General features: G+C 37.6%; 2 protein-coding genes across 4 annotated transcripts in view; one reads left to right on the top strand and one right to left on the bottom strand.

Moving 5' to 3' along the window:
- Nucleotides 1–175: 175 nt before the first annotated feature.
- Nucleotides 176–2749, bottom strand: LOC118878916 (uncharacterized). Its single transcript, XM_036821918.3, has 2 exons — nucleotides 2593–2749; nucleotides 176–1183 (listed from the first exon to the last, which is right to left on the bottom strand). The coding sequence occupies exon 2, from the start codon at nucleotides 1174–1176 to the stop codon at nucleotides 367–369; it is 810 nt and encodes a 269-aa protein (XP_036677813.2). The 5' UTR covers nucleotides 1177–1183; nucleotides 2593–2749; the 3' UTR covers nucleotides 176–366.
- Nucleotides 2750–6155: 3406 nt separating this feature from the next.
- Nucleotides 6156–14245, top strand: part of Slip1 (SLo interacting protein 1) — a 44640-nt gene continuing 36550 nt past the window's right edge. For 2 of the 3 annotated variants that reach the window (XR_011604513.1, XM_017088722.4), the window contains exons 1-4: nucleotides 6157–6316; nucleotides 6427–6960; nucleotides 10132–10449; nucleotides 10737–11646. Coding sequence is in view for 2 of the 3 variants with exons in the window: in XM_017088722.4 (XP_016944211.2) it covers nucleotides 6269–6316; nucleotides 6427–6960; nucleotides 10132–10449; nucleotides 10737–11646 (1810 nt within the window). In the remaining variant the exon portion in view is untranslated. Of the gene's footprint in view, nucleotides 6317–6426; nucleotides 6961–10131; nucleotides 10450–10736; nucleotides 11647–14245 lie in introns of all 3 variants that reach the window. The other variant, XM_065867352.2, reaches the window with a different exon arrangement.

The raw sequence follows: 14245 nt of genomic DNA, 5'->3' as shown, positions 1-14245 counted from the left end.
TCTCTGGTTTTTTATGTGGGTTTAGATAATACGCAGTTAATTTATATTTTAATTAATTAATTAATTTAATTAATTAATTTATTTATTAAGGTTGACAAACCCTTTCATTTCAAAAAAAATTGACAAAAACTTTTTCCTCCCCTGTTACCCAGTTTACCAGTAATGAACATAAATATGAATTTGATACATTGTTTTGCATTTTATTATTTTGAATAAATGTAAAAGCAATTGTGCTTTCTATTGGGAAAGTTAAGTTTTATTGAAGCTTGCGAATAATGTTTGCTACATTAGAAAACGTAGTGAGATGAAATTGTTTACGGTATAAATATCGCTTCTTGCTACACAACAGGTGACTAAAAAAAAGGTTTACCAATTACTGAGAAAATCGAAACCTTTTGGGACTTGCAGTTCGGGTGTTAAAAGTTTTGCATTTTCGTCTTGGCGTATATCTTTAAATTCATTTTCATAATCAGACAAATCGTTCGACATACTACTTTTTGATTCAAATCTAAACAGCAGTTGCAATTTTTCATCAGAGTCCATTAATTGTTCGTTACTATAATTACATTTACTTTTTTGGTAGTTTTCTTGCTTACACATTTTTGTTTTTCTTTGGTTACCATCGACCTTATCATTGACATTAATTTGGAAACTCGGTATTTTTGGGTTGTTTGTAAATTTTAAATACAGGGATTTCGATACATCGACGGCAGCTCCGACAACAGAGACATCATCAGGTTCGTTGGATAGTATGTTTATTTGGGATTTGGTTCGATAACTAAATGGATAAGAATGTTCATCGCGGCAATCTCTGGTATTTTCGTCATGTAATATTTTCAATCCAACATTTTGATAAATATATGTGTGCAGGTCTTGCCCGTTATATGAATATACAACGTCCCTATAAGGAAATTGTTGAAAATCACTTTTTGAAATATCTGTTTTTAACTGTGCTTCTTGTGCTGAACAGGTTGTTTTAGTCGTTTTATAATACTTAGTGTATATATCAGGATTTATTAGGCGATTGTTCAATATTTTTTCCTGCTCATTTAAAGTCAACGCAAGCCAGGCATCTCGACTGAATGAAGATCTTACTCTATTTATGTCGCGCGTAATCTTTTCAGAGAGGGAATTAAGCTGTGAAAAGTATGAGTGAATTTTCTCATGCGTCGCCATCTTTAATCTGAAAGTAAATGGCTTTATGCTTTTAGTATTAACAAAATAAATAATATAAATAAATGAGGGGTGGGTGTGAGAGTGGCGGTGTCCAAGAAATCCGTTAGCATTCGTGTGGAAGATGCGAGCGATTTCTGTACTACTCCCTGTATGTTATTGAAAATGTGTGTTTGCGAATAGCACTGAATAAAGTTAAGTTGCGCATTTGAGTGGACGTGGCAATCAATAGGTGTTGAAGAAACCAATACATTTCAGCAAAAAAATTTATTTTCAAATGAAATAAACTTGCGATGAGCAAGAATTTCTTTAAACTATATCTACATGTATAATTTAAACTGTTTAGCTATTGTAGTTTCCAATATTTCATCGTTCATACGGACAATTTTTTGAGGTTCGTGGGCGTATTGATAGTATATTGATAGTATTGATGAGGGCCATACATTTCGGTTAAAATTTTTATTCTTGCACTAAACCTGTCGAAGCCACTGTATGGGATGGTTTGTGGGCGTGACACCGTGCTGGATAAAACTTGCGCTGCGCAGGAATCTCTAGAATCAGCATGCCATCTTTGTAGCTAGGATGGCTTTCAAGAGCCCAGACAGACAGACGGGCAAGGCTAGACTGACTCGGCTAGTGATTCTGATAAAGAGCATACATAAAAAATAACAAAACGTTACACAAAGCTTTGCACAGCTAACAAAATGACTCGCGAGTCCTGAAAGTGCCTCTGACGACGCTCTGCTTACAACGATGCTAAAAATATAGTTATAGAACTGCGCAGTTCCGCTATTCAGTACTGGCACACAATCAACTCGCAGTCGACTGCGACGCCAGAGCGGAAAGCAACGACGGCAGAGCCGGCTAGGACATTTTTGCGCCTGTTTAGTGATTAAAAAGCGCTTAAAAGGTGCTCAATGTGTGCCAGTTTTATAGCCGACGTGTATCGTAGGACATGTCTATGTGAAAATCTCTTTTTATACAAATTGAGCGCTCATTAGGCGCTTGGTTATGACCTTTTAGCAGTGATTCACTACTCAAAAAGCGCTGAATGTTACTGCTGGGTTATAATATCTAACTGTTGATCGCTGGTAATAGTGCTGACAATTTTGAAACATTGCCGACCGATAGCTGAAAACATATACATTTGAATTTTCATACGCACATACATGCTCATGAATGTAACGCCGGAACACGGGGGGCGACTGCCCCAAAATGTAGTAAGATTGCTTCATACATTATTTTTTGTAGTGCAGTGCTCTATCAGTATTATAAAATATAACAAGGTTGAACTTATTTTTCGAAATTGAATGGTCGTTTAAACTTGTTAGGTCTATAAAATTCTTTCCAGAGTTTAAGCAGGTACACCGATACTACATTTAGTGCATTAATAAAACTTTGACCAAGTTGTGTACTTACACGTGAACGGTATTTGTAAATATATTTCACATCCAAGTAGGTTTTTTTAATTGTTTTCTTTTCTCCGGCGAGTTTAACAACAAAATTAAAATAAAGGGCTGGGCAAACTTTAAGAAGACTTAATTAAACGGGTTTCTTGCTTTTAATATTATTATACTATGTTCACACCAGAGACGCAACACCAAATGCAGCCATATTATTTTCCTCCAGATCCACATTTTTTATAAGGTGGTTTTAAACAGTGCCCCGGTTACAGTATTTGCAGAATTTCTTAAATTAAAGCCCGTATACAGTATGTTGGAGTTATAGAGTTATATAGTTATGGGCCCTATTCGGTTTTTTGAAATATGGTTTGCATAGGCAACAAAAGTTGGGCATTCACACAGGGAGTTTTCGCTTCAGCGATCATATTCCGCGTCTGTGATAGTTTCTCCATAAACAAGATAGGAAGTTAACTTCGGCAAGCCAAAGTTTGTAGTTATAAGGAGTAGTCAAAGTTAGTAGCACCATGTTACATTTTTAAGGATTGTTGCTAACCTCAGTGATATTTTTATAAAAATTAATACGTAATGCTGAAAAGTTAAAAATTCTATATCCCAGAGTAAAAGAAAATACGATCGAAATCAACAAAGCAAATTTTTTAAAAAATATTTTTTTTATTAGTGAGTCGTCCGATTTTTATTAAATTTAATTCGAAATTCTTAAAAATACAAAAAATTTTATTCCCATTAGTATAAGATAATATGTCAAAAAACACCGAAGCTATGATTTATTTCATGTTATTTTCCCACCAATTTTCCGATCGTTTCTATGGCAGCCATATGATATAGTCGTCCGATTTTCATAAAAATAAATTCGAAATTCAGAACTAATTAAAAAATGTTATTTCCAAGCGTAGGAGTTTATATGTTAAAAAACACCATAGATACATTAAAAAAATTTTTTTTTCAAATAATTCCTATGGGAGATATAACATATAGTTTTCCGATCCGGCTGGTTCCAACTTAAATACTACCTGCAAAATAAATAAGACTTTTGGGAAAGTTTTAGCCCGATAGCTTTAAAACAGAGAGACTAGTATGCGTAGAAGCGGACGGACATGACTCGTCTAGTGATGCTGATCAAGAATATTCATACTTTATGAGGTCGGAAACGTCTCCTTCACTGCGTTGCAAACTTCTGACTGAAATCATAATACCCTCTGCAAGGGTATAAAAATGCACGTATAAGCCTAGTACTCAGATCGACGAAAACAGCGAGCTATCCATAGGAGTGAGCGAGAGGCAAGTACGCGGCTAAAGGTTTTCGTCGGGTCTGTTTTTCAGCGCGGTACTCAGATGAACTAAGGAAATACAAGAAAAATACCAGATTTCGCGAGTGAATTTTCGATGAACGCCGTTAGCCGCGGCCCAAAGAACAAGAAATTTAATCTTTGGCGTCATTCGTGCAGAAGCGGTGGGGAATTTAAAAATTAAAAATGAAAGAAAAACACCAAAAACGGCTAAAGGAGGTCAGTGCAGATGAAAAAAGACGCCTAATCCCAGCTGTTGCCCATTGTTGTGGGACTTGACCGACAGGAAGCAATACCACAACGGGGCAAATCCGCAGAATAATTGAAGCGCTGGAGGAGATTCACTAAAGAAGCCCAGTGGGAAGGAACATCGGACATCGCTCGATCTCCGACGAGCTCTCCATTGAGGACTCCACCTCCACCAGCTACTTGATAGCTAAAGCGGGAGGAGAAAATATGGTCGCCCGCTAAGGGACAGCTGGAGGAGCCATCACCAGCCATTATTGGCCAGCCTATTGGGACTCGGAGCTGGGCTGCAGATGGCGTGGGAAAGATAGCGAAGCATCCGTGGGACGAGAAGGAAGCCTTAAACTAACTCTAATTTACATAAATAAAAACATTCGTTGAGCATTTCATTTATTTTGGTTTTAACTTCTTTGTGCACCAGCAGACTTTTCTTTTTTCAATTGATTTGTTTTCCGTTTGGCAACAAGGCCAGCTGCTTGACAGTAAGACCATGCCACATGCATTGCGGGTAAACTTTGAAAACTTCGGTCACTCTTAGCCGATCTGAGTACTAGGCTATAGGAAAGAGACGGGAAAAAGTCGCTACAACTCGCTGCAGCGGAATATGGGACAGCTTACGTCAATCGATACGGTACTCCAGTGTTTTATTCAGTATTTTTTTCTGTTTTTTTTTTTTAGAAGAAAATGCCTTTGCTTAACAATGGCGCTATTATAAGGAATTTTTGATTGTGCAGGTCCAATGAGCCTCCCGACGGCTCGAAACTCAGCAATTGATCTCATATTGAAAATAAATATTGTATTGCTTTTTTAAGGTAATGACCCACCTCCAGCTTATGTCCTTGGCAAGACCTGGCATCTGTGGCACCAAAACGTACGTAATTTATAAAAGAAAAAGCGATTTGAAGGCTCATCCACCTCCAAAAATGGTTGCTAGAAAATGGGTACATATATCCAAAGAACAATATGCGAGGAAGGTGTTATTAATTCTTAAAAGGTTCCACTTATGAAAATTTTCGTGCAGTCACGTAGGCTCACAATAGTACCTATTTATTTCAAGAAGCTTGCCTGAATGGAAATCTCATTCTAGACCAATTTGCTAATAGCAATGCAATAATCATTGAAAACATTCCACATGCTAGCGCTTAAATTGAATTTAGCTTAGCGCTGCTTTCCATTTGTTCGATGTCCGTCAAATTAGCACTTTTTACTTTGTAATTTTCTTGCTATTTGGAGACCAAACCAAAAAATATAAAATGGAAAATTGTTTAGAAAAAAATATCTAACGATCTAGGAGGTTTGGAGCAAATCTGCTGCATATTAATGTTTCAAAAATGCATTTGACAAATCGTGTCCCCAAAATATTGCTAACTGCATCCCTCAGAGAGGTAGTGCCAATATGCACGTTAAGCCAGCCTATAAGGCGTTAAGCTTCTTTTTAGAAAGTTTCATTAAAATCAAACCCGCAGGTTTTGAGAAAATGGGCTAACAGTGGACCAACGTTGGATTTTGTCCCATACAAAAATGGGGGGCAAAAATGAAATGGTTGGCGATGATGTTTGGAATCAACCCTAAATTCTTTTTTTCGACCGTGAAATTAGACAGTTTCCTACGCGAAAAGGTCGTTAAATCTTTTGCGGTGTCTTTTGTTGCTGTCTTGTCAACAGTTTTAAACCTATCTAAACTTTTAACAAAGTTCCAAATTTGATTGTCAAAAAGAATAATTAAGGTTTACACTGAAAAACAATGGCTAACCACCGCATGAAAATGTCCGTCAAATTTGGATGGCGGACTAGCTTGCAAATTTCCGGAACGACAAAACCTAATGGTTAAACAGTAATAAATAGTAGATTAGAACAATGTTGATTTATTTTTTATTTAACATATTACCTTAGTTTTTTTAGTTTGCTTTTTTCAAATATGCATAAAATATGTGCTATGTGTTTTAGGATTCAACCAAGAAAACATTAAAAGATGTAAAGAGCTGTATTTTGCAGCAACTACGATTACTTCTGACTATCGAGCTGGACATTAAAATTGCCGTAAAAACAACGTGTGAGGCTGGCCACACTCTAAGCAGTCGAAAAAATATGTATACAATTAAATGAATATACGATGAGTTGTTGTTAATTAACCAGCAATATGAATAATTGCATTGTTGAGGTGGAGTACGAATATGTTGTATTAAAAGTATGTTTTCAATGTGGGAAAACATTCGTGCGGATGTTTTTACCCCAGAAAATCTGTATTGGTATATCCAATGCGTTTCACAAACCGTTAAAAAACATATTTTATTTCAGATAAACGGTTACGATATTACCCATTTGCCGAGGTATGAAGCGGTTCAAAAGTTCCTTCAAGCCAAAGAAACCCTAGTAGTTGAATTGTGCAGACAGAAGCACAATGAATTAGATTTAGGATTACAACAAGACGTCAACGCTAAACTATCAGAAGTGGAGAAAACCGTTCCAAATGCTTTGCAATCAATCACAAGCGAATCAGATTTATCTGCCTTAATTGAAAATCCAGCCGAAGCAGCGTCTACAACAACTGCAAGTGCCTCTCAGCCAGTAAATGCCACGTCAATAATTCCTGCAACTTTGGATGTAACGGCAACAAAAAGTCCTGTAATTTTAACTCTTCGTGCTTTAAGCCATGAAGAACGTTTGGGCAATTCTACAGATTTGGCCGCGACGAAGGAAACGCAAACGCAACCTTCCAACGACACAGATGTTTTGAGCAATCACGATTTTGTTCAGACTATAACCAACCACTTCATCGAGCAGGAACACCACTTGTTTGAACAATGCCTTGAACCGGAAATCGATATTGAGGTAGTTACCAACATATAAGTACACAATGTTTTTTAGTCCAGGACTAACTACAGTTTCACCTTGAGTACTTGACTGATTTAATATAGTACTTTAATATAGTACTCTCAATACCACGATAACTTTGTCGTTGTGATACATTAACTTTTTATAACCTTTTAGTTACTCAATAACATGTTAGTACTTTACTGAGGGTTGCTAGAGTGCGGGCTGACACTTACGGAGAGATAGTGTGGCTGCTTAGGAAATTTGGATTTCTCGAGTGTCAATGTGAGAGCTAACTCTGCCAGGGACTCAGAATCCCTGTTAAGTATTTTTCGGTGCTCACAGCTGATTCGCAAAAGCCTACTAAGATGAAATTTTCTAGTCTCGAACGTTAAACTTTAATGGCACTCTATAATTGCCTCTCGTTCATATAAATTAGAGGTGTCGAAAAACCCTATGAATTTTTCTCAACTTTATGTGTTTCGGACAGATAGTTCTCTACTTTTTCGATCGACAAATTGAAATGACATTTTCCACTTAATCGTGTAACATCTGACACAAGTTTTGTCGCTCGGAAAATGTACACCTTATTGAGAGAACGAATTGGGTTTTCCAAACGATTTAAATCAATACCCACTGGCCTGACTGCGAGTCTTGAGAGATTAAACACTCGTGTGGCTTCGGGATGCGTCTTCGGATAACTTCGGACAACTTACAAGTCTTAAATTTCATTGCATTTGTGTGGGCACCACTGATTTAAGTCTCAGTTACCTTTCTCAGCCATATAACATGACATTAAGATGTTGGCCCTTCTATGAAATTCTTCGGACACTTCCACAGACACATTTCACATTTCAGTTGTGGCCAGACCATTTCCAGTCAGAAGTTTGCAACTCAGTGAAGAAGACGTTTCCGACACCAAGTGTACATAAATGTATATTCTTGATCTCCATCACTAGACGAGTCGATCTGTCCATGTTCGTCTTTCCGTACGTCCGTCCTAGTCTTTCAGTTAAAAGCTATCGGGATAAAACTTTCCCGAAAGTCTTTTTTCTTTTGCATGTTGTATGTATGTATGTAAGTCGGAGCGAGGCGGATCGGACAACCGTTTTTCTGATTCACGTTGATGATAGAGCTCTTTGGACTTGGCTAGTTGTTATACCCGTTACTCGTAGAGTAAAAGGGTATACTAGATTCGTCGGAAAGTATGTAACAGGCAGAAGAAAGCGTTTCCGACCCCATAAAGTATATATATTCTTGATCAGGATCACTAGCCGAGTCGATCTAGCCATGTCCGTCCGTCCGTATGAGCGCTGAGGTCTCGGAAACTATACAAGCTACAATACTGGGATTAGGCATGCAGATTCCTGAGATTCCTGCGCAGCGCAAGTTTGTTTCAGCAGAGTGCCACGTCCACTCTAACGCCCACAAACCGCCCAAAACTGTGGCTCGTACAGTTTTGATGTTAGAAAAAAAATTTTAACTGAAATGTATACCTATCGATTGACCAAAAAAAAGTTTTCCACGCCCACTCTAACGCCCACAAACCGCCCAAACCTGTGGCGCCCACAATTTTAATGCTAGATAAAAAATTTTAACTGAAATGTATTGGTCTCGTCAATACCTATCGATTGACCCAAAAAATTTGCCACGCCCACTCTAACGCCCATAACGGTTAAATCTGTCTACCGCCGGTAGGTGGCGCATTTTAATCTCGCTTTGCTGCTTGCATATCTCCATTTCCCTTTGGTCCCATTAGCTGAGTAACGGGTATCTGATAGTCGAGGTACTCGACTATAGCGTTCTTCCTTTTCTTTTTTAGATTTTCACTAGGTGTTTTCTATTTGCTAACTAGCTGTTTAAAATCTGTTTGGAAGCTGGTATTAGTTGGTATAGAGCTGGTATTAGTTGGTTTGGTTGGATGTTTTTTGTTGTTCCTTGATGGTTTTCGGTGGTATTAGATGGTTGCTAGTTTTTTTATGCTGCACCTTGATGGTTCTAAATATACCGGTTATGACACCACTTCTTCCACGAATGAAAGTAGGAATAAGAGACACAGTCGTAATTGTATTGTATTCTATCCTTCAAGTATTTTACAACTTCTCTCGGTGGCTGTAGATTTCCAAAACTATCAAATATAATGAATATTATTTTTACTTTTATTATATGCGAGCCAATGTGCTCAACTTAATTGTAAATTATACCACACTCCCGACTTTTTGGTAACTCTGGATGTAGTTCTTTTATGATATGCGATCGATTTTTTTTGCGAATTTTATAATGTCGATGTTAGATAGTGGTATTTTAGTTTTTTCGCTTCTTAAATTATGTATATCCCTTACTATGGGGTTGAAGATTGAATCCATAACCCTTTCTGTAGGGCCTGAGATACAATCCTTCTCCCACAGCAACTCTAAATTTTCTCGTTGTAGCGGGTTTTCTCCTCCATGTCTTCTTTGGCCATTATCGCAATGTTAATTGTTTTTGTAATAGCTGCAGAACCACTAGCTAAACTACCAAGAGCTCTAAGGGCTATCAAGATCAACTTGACTGGTAAAAAACCTAAAATTGACATACATTTTTTTTAGAACCAATTGTTTGCTGAAATGATTTACGTGCAACTCAAATTGCACTCATAATGTCTAATCGTTTTTGTGTTTTTTAATGTCTGAGTAGCAACATATAACGGATCATGGACCATAGAAAAAATAATGAAAAAAATGATTAATGTAGCTTTGGCCTTTCTTGAAATATTATCTTTCACTCCTAGGAATACCAATTTTTAGTATTTCAGAATTTCGAATTTATTTTGTAAAAATGGAGCGAATGATCAGAGAAATAATGAGCAAGTAAGAACTTTGGGGTACGACCTTTTTATATATTCAGCTGCCATAGGAACTATCGAAAAATTAATGAAAAAACAATGTGAAAAAATGTTTGCTTAGTTTTTCTTAATCGTGGGCTATTCTATTCAAAGTTTTAATTTTCTAAGTAAAAATATAGCTGTCTAGCTATATTTTCCCCTTGTTTTAGAGATAGTCTGGTGACTCTGTACCTGAATAACGGGTACCCGTTAGCCGGACACTCGGCTATAGAACTCTCTATTGTTGTAGTCGCAGCTGTATAATAGTCTGCAGTGAGTAAACAATGTATGCCAAGAACTAACTGTTTTATGTTTTATATTTAAAGGAAGTGACCCTTATGAAAGCGGTTGAAAATTCGACGAACAATCAAATCGGGCTGATTATTTGCTCATCCGGATTTCAGTCGTCAAGCATCGAAACGAATAAAGGTGATATACTGTGCAATGAAACAGAACACTGCGAGGATGTGTTTATCAGTGGCATTCAACCGGAAAGTATAGCACATAGAGATGGGCGCCTACGACAGGGTGATCAAATTCTTCGTATTAACGGTGTGGATGTTAAAAACCAGGAGGAGGTGGAAAATCAGATAGCAGAGAGTAGCACCGCAGTAACGCTCCTAGTTAGTCGAATTCTATACCCTGTAAGCTTGAGTTTTTCTTAATAAGTGCATAATTAAAATATTTGTGAAATTCATAAAAAATTTTTTCAAAATCAACGCAGTTGATGTCGACCCCGTCTTTAGAGTTCGTAACGGTTTCACTAAAGTTGGTTAGAAATAGCCAGCCATAAATACTTTTTATATTTGGATCTTTAAATGATGATCTAAAAATCAAAACGAACTTTTAATATTTACTATTTTAATTAGGCACTGCAAAAAATTTTCAAATGTTTTTACTTTAACTAATTAATATATTTTTAAACTGATAGGAAGACGAGGATGACGAAGACATTAATTTTGAATATGCAAATACATTTATATCAGATGACTACACAAATGTAGTGGATAAATTGGATAAAGTATTATTAAGCCACGTACAGTCTTTTGAGGAACTATCCAATGAAACGGGCGAGCATTCACCAGACTTAAAAGTTCAAACATCTTCTCTACCAAAAAAAATGGTTGACCAATCTAGCAAGATGTTTGGTAAATTAAAGCTTCGTCCAGATGCCAGTTTTGATAATCGAAAAACTGAAAACCAATCTTTAAGCGAAAATCAAGTTCATCTCCAACATGAGTACGACGAAAGCGAGCACATTTACGAGACTATTCCAGAAGATTCTGAGTCTGAACCACTTTACTGTTCCCCTTATCAAAGTTCAAACGGCAAGGCGTCATTAGTATTAGAAACGACAATGCAGCAACAAACTCAGCGTGTTGCTCAATGGTTAGGTTTAAAGCCGCAATATCCGAGAACAATACACACGCTAGTTGGACGTCCCCCGCCACTAAAATTAACCCAACAACCAACTTGCAGTCGTGTTTTTACATTACGCAGCACATTGACAAACACAAGCCGATCCAGCAGTAGTGGAGTTGCATACAGTGCCTATGGACCAAATAATGTTCTTGCTGCAAGCGTGGCTCTTGGCGAAGAGGTTGATAACTCCTCAAGTGCCTACAACACTGGTGGCTCAAACAATAGCGCCTCCCCGCATCAAAATACTACAAATGCTGATGAAGATAACACTGTTAACCACAAGCTAGAGAGCAGAGTGATCGATGGCCGCAGAGAAGCTTTGGATACAACTGCTGTAAGCAGTATGCTGCTGTTACCTTTTGGTAAATCTGGTCGAATTGGTCTCTGTTCTTCAAATATGCCAACAGCGTATGTCAACGGTAGGCAAATCAATTCAATAGATAAATTTAGGACTCCTTGCATATGGGCTTGATATATTTGGGGGCCGTTTAATCGTATGGGTGTTTTCTAATCTATGTAGTGAGACTATGTGCATAAAGACATGTTTTCCATATTTGCCGAAGAATAATATTGGTATTTAAGGAAAAAAAATTGTAGCCTTTACATTAAGAAATCTGTATGGGTGCGAGAAAAGCCAGTTTAGTTGCTCTTTTGATAAGTTTTTCTGTTGTTCGCTCATTTTTTTCACAAGCTAATAAGCTTAGTTTTTTTAATTCCTCAGGGAAGTTTTAATTTTTAGTAAAATCTTAAAATAACACGGGCGCTAGACAGATTTAAGCGTGGGCGTTTGTGGGCGTTAGAGTGAGCGTTACATACTGCTGAACCTTAAGAATGCGCTATCCCAGAACCTCAAGAATCTGCATGACAAAGCCTAACTTTCTATCTTTAATAGTTTTCGAAATCTCAGCGTTCATACGGACGGACAGACAGACAAACAGGCGGACAGACGGGCATGGCTAGATCGACTCGGCTAGTGCTCATGATCAAGTCAATCACCGTCTCAAGTCGTGGTTTAAGGACCAACGCGATTGAAATGCGTTACGTCAGGCTAAACGACCTGAAGAACATTATTTTCAATTCCTATATATATATATATACTTTATGGGGTCGGAGACGGTTCCTCTACCTGTTAAATACTTTTCCCCGAATACAATATACCCTTTCACTTTACGAGTAAGGGTATAAAAACCTATATATATTTTTTGAAAACCCAATGTATCCATTTAGGCTGCGCCTCCTCTTCCGTTGAAATTCTTCCACTCGTTCCTTCCAAATCCATTTCGTGTTTTCTTTCAATCGCTCTCGTTTTTTTTGGTCCCGCTCTCTTGTATCTTCTAGGATCTTCTGCGCGAAAATGCAAATAGCACGAAATCTAAAAAAATCTTTAAAATTGAAATTTTAAATAAGTACTTAAGAATTTAACCATATATATCGCCTGGATTAAAAAAAAAACAAGGAAGAACGCTATAGTCTAGTACCTCGACTATCAGATACCCGTTACTCCGCTAAAGAGACCAAAGGGAAATGTAGATATGCAAGAAGCAAGGCGAGATTGAAATGCGCCACCTACCGACGGTAGACAGATTTAAGCGTTATGGGCGTTAGAGTGGGCGTGGAAAAATTTTTGTTGTATCAATCGATAGGTATTGACAAGACCAATACATCTCAGTTTAAATTTTTTATCTAGCATAAAAATTGTGGGCGCCACAGGCTTGGGCCGTTTGTGGGCGTTAGAGTGGGCGTGGCATATTCGCGAAACAAACTTGCGCTGCGTACAAGGCTACGGATCCCAATTCTCTATCTTTGATAGTTTCCAAGACATCCGCGTTCATAGTAACGATTTTTCGAAGTTTGTGGGCGTTAGAGTGGGCGTGGCAAACTTTTTTTTTGGATCAATGGATAGGTATTGATGAGAACAATACATTTCAGTTAAAATTTTTTATTCTAGCATCAAAACTGCAGAAGCCACAGTTTTGGGCGGCTTGTGGGCGTTAGAGTGGGCGTGGCACATTGCTGAAACAAACTTGCGCTGCGTAAGAAGCTCAGGAATCTGCACGCCAAATCTCAAATAGCCTAGGTCTTATAGTTTCCGAGATCTCAGCGTTCATCCGGACAGACAGACAGACGGACATGGCTACATGGCTATATCGACTCGGCTATATACTATATGGGGTCGGAAACGCTTCCTGCTGCCTGTTACATACTTTCCGACGAATCTAGTATACCCTTTTACTCTACGAGTAACGGTATTATTAAGCTCCCAAATATTGGGGATTTTAACAATTATTTTTTGTCTATGATTTGTGCTTTTCATAAAATAAGATTTAATGTAAAAACTTCGATAATATAAATATAGTAGTAGTTACGAGGCATTTAAAAGTATTTATTTTGCTGTTCAAATCTTTTTTGAACCTAGGCCCCCTATGGAATGTTCAATTAAAATTTTTTCCTTTATATATCGTAAGATAATCTGCATCTGATAACTTTATCATGTTCTTGCATAAAGCAATAGAAATGTAATAAAATATGTAAAATACGTAAAAATCGGACGAAAGGGTTTAAAGGAAGGACAGTGGACCAATTTTACTTTACATTGGACATTTTTTTGGTTATCATACATAAAATTGCCTTATAAGCGATTGTGTTCGTAAGAAAGGGCGTGGACCCTAGGCACTACATCTCAAGTTTAAGCTCTCTAGCTTTACAATTGTCAGCGCATAGAGTACGAATCTATATAGAGACACCATTTGCACTGCCCGAACCTCTGCCCAACCTCTGCTGAGAGCCAATTCAAGGTCAAGTTTGAAGCTAACTTAGATTTTTCAACACACCCAACAAGTGCGAAGCAACTGCAATAGTGGTGAGGATCAATTACGAAAACAAAACAGTGAGTAAGAGCGGTGCAGATATATAATTTCCCATAAAACTCACCACGGGAACGAATTACGAGGTCACATCGAACATTTTAAAAAATAGGGAAATTATTGTTATCTGCCTGGGTGGCATCATTGGCAAAGT

This window comes from Drosophila suzukii, chromosome 4, assembly GCF_043229965.1.
Source record: "Drosophila suzukii chromosome 4, CBGP_Dsuzu_IsoJpt1.0, whole genome shotgun sequence".
In the NCBI taxonomy this organism is placed as follows: domain Eukaryota; kingdom Metazoa; phylum Arthropoda; class Insecta; order Diptera; family Drosophilidae; genus Drosophila; species Drosophila suzukii.
The sequence above is the reverse complement of the archived record's forward strand: the minus strand, read 5'-3'. Positions and strand labels throughout refer to the sequence as shown.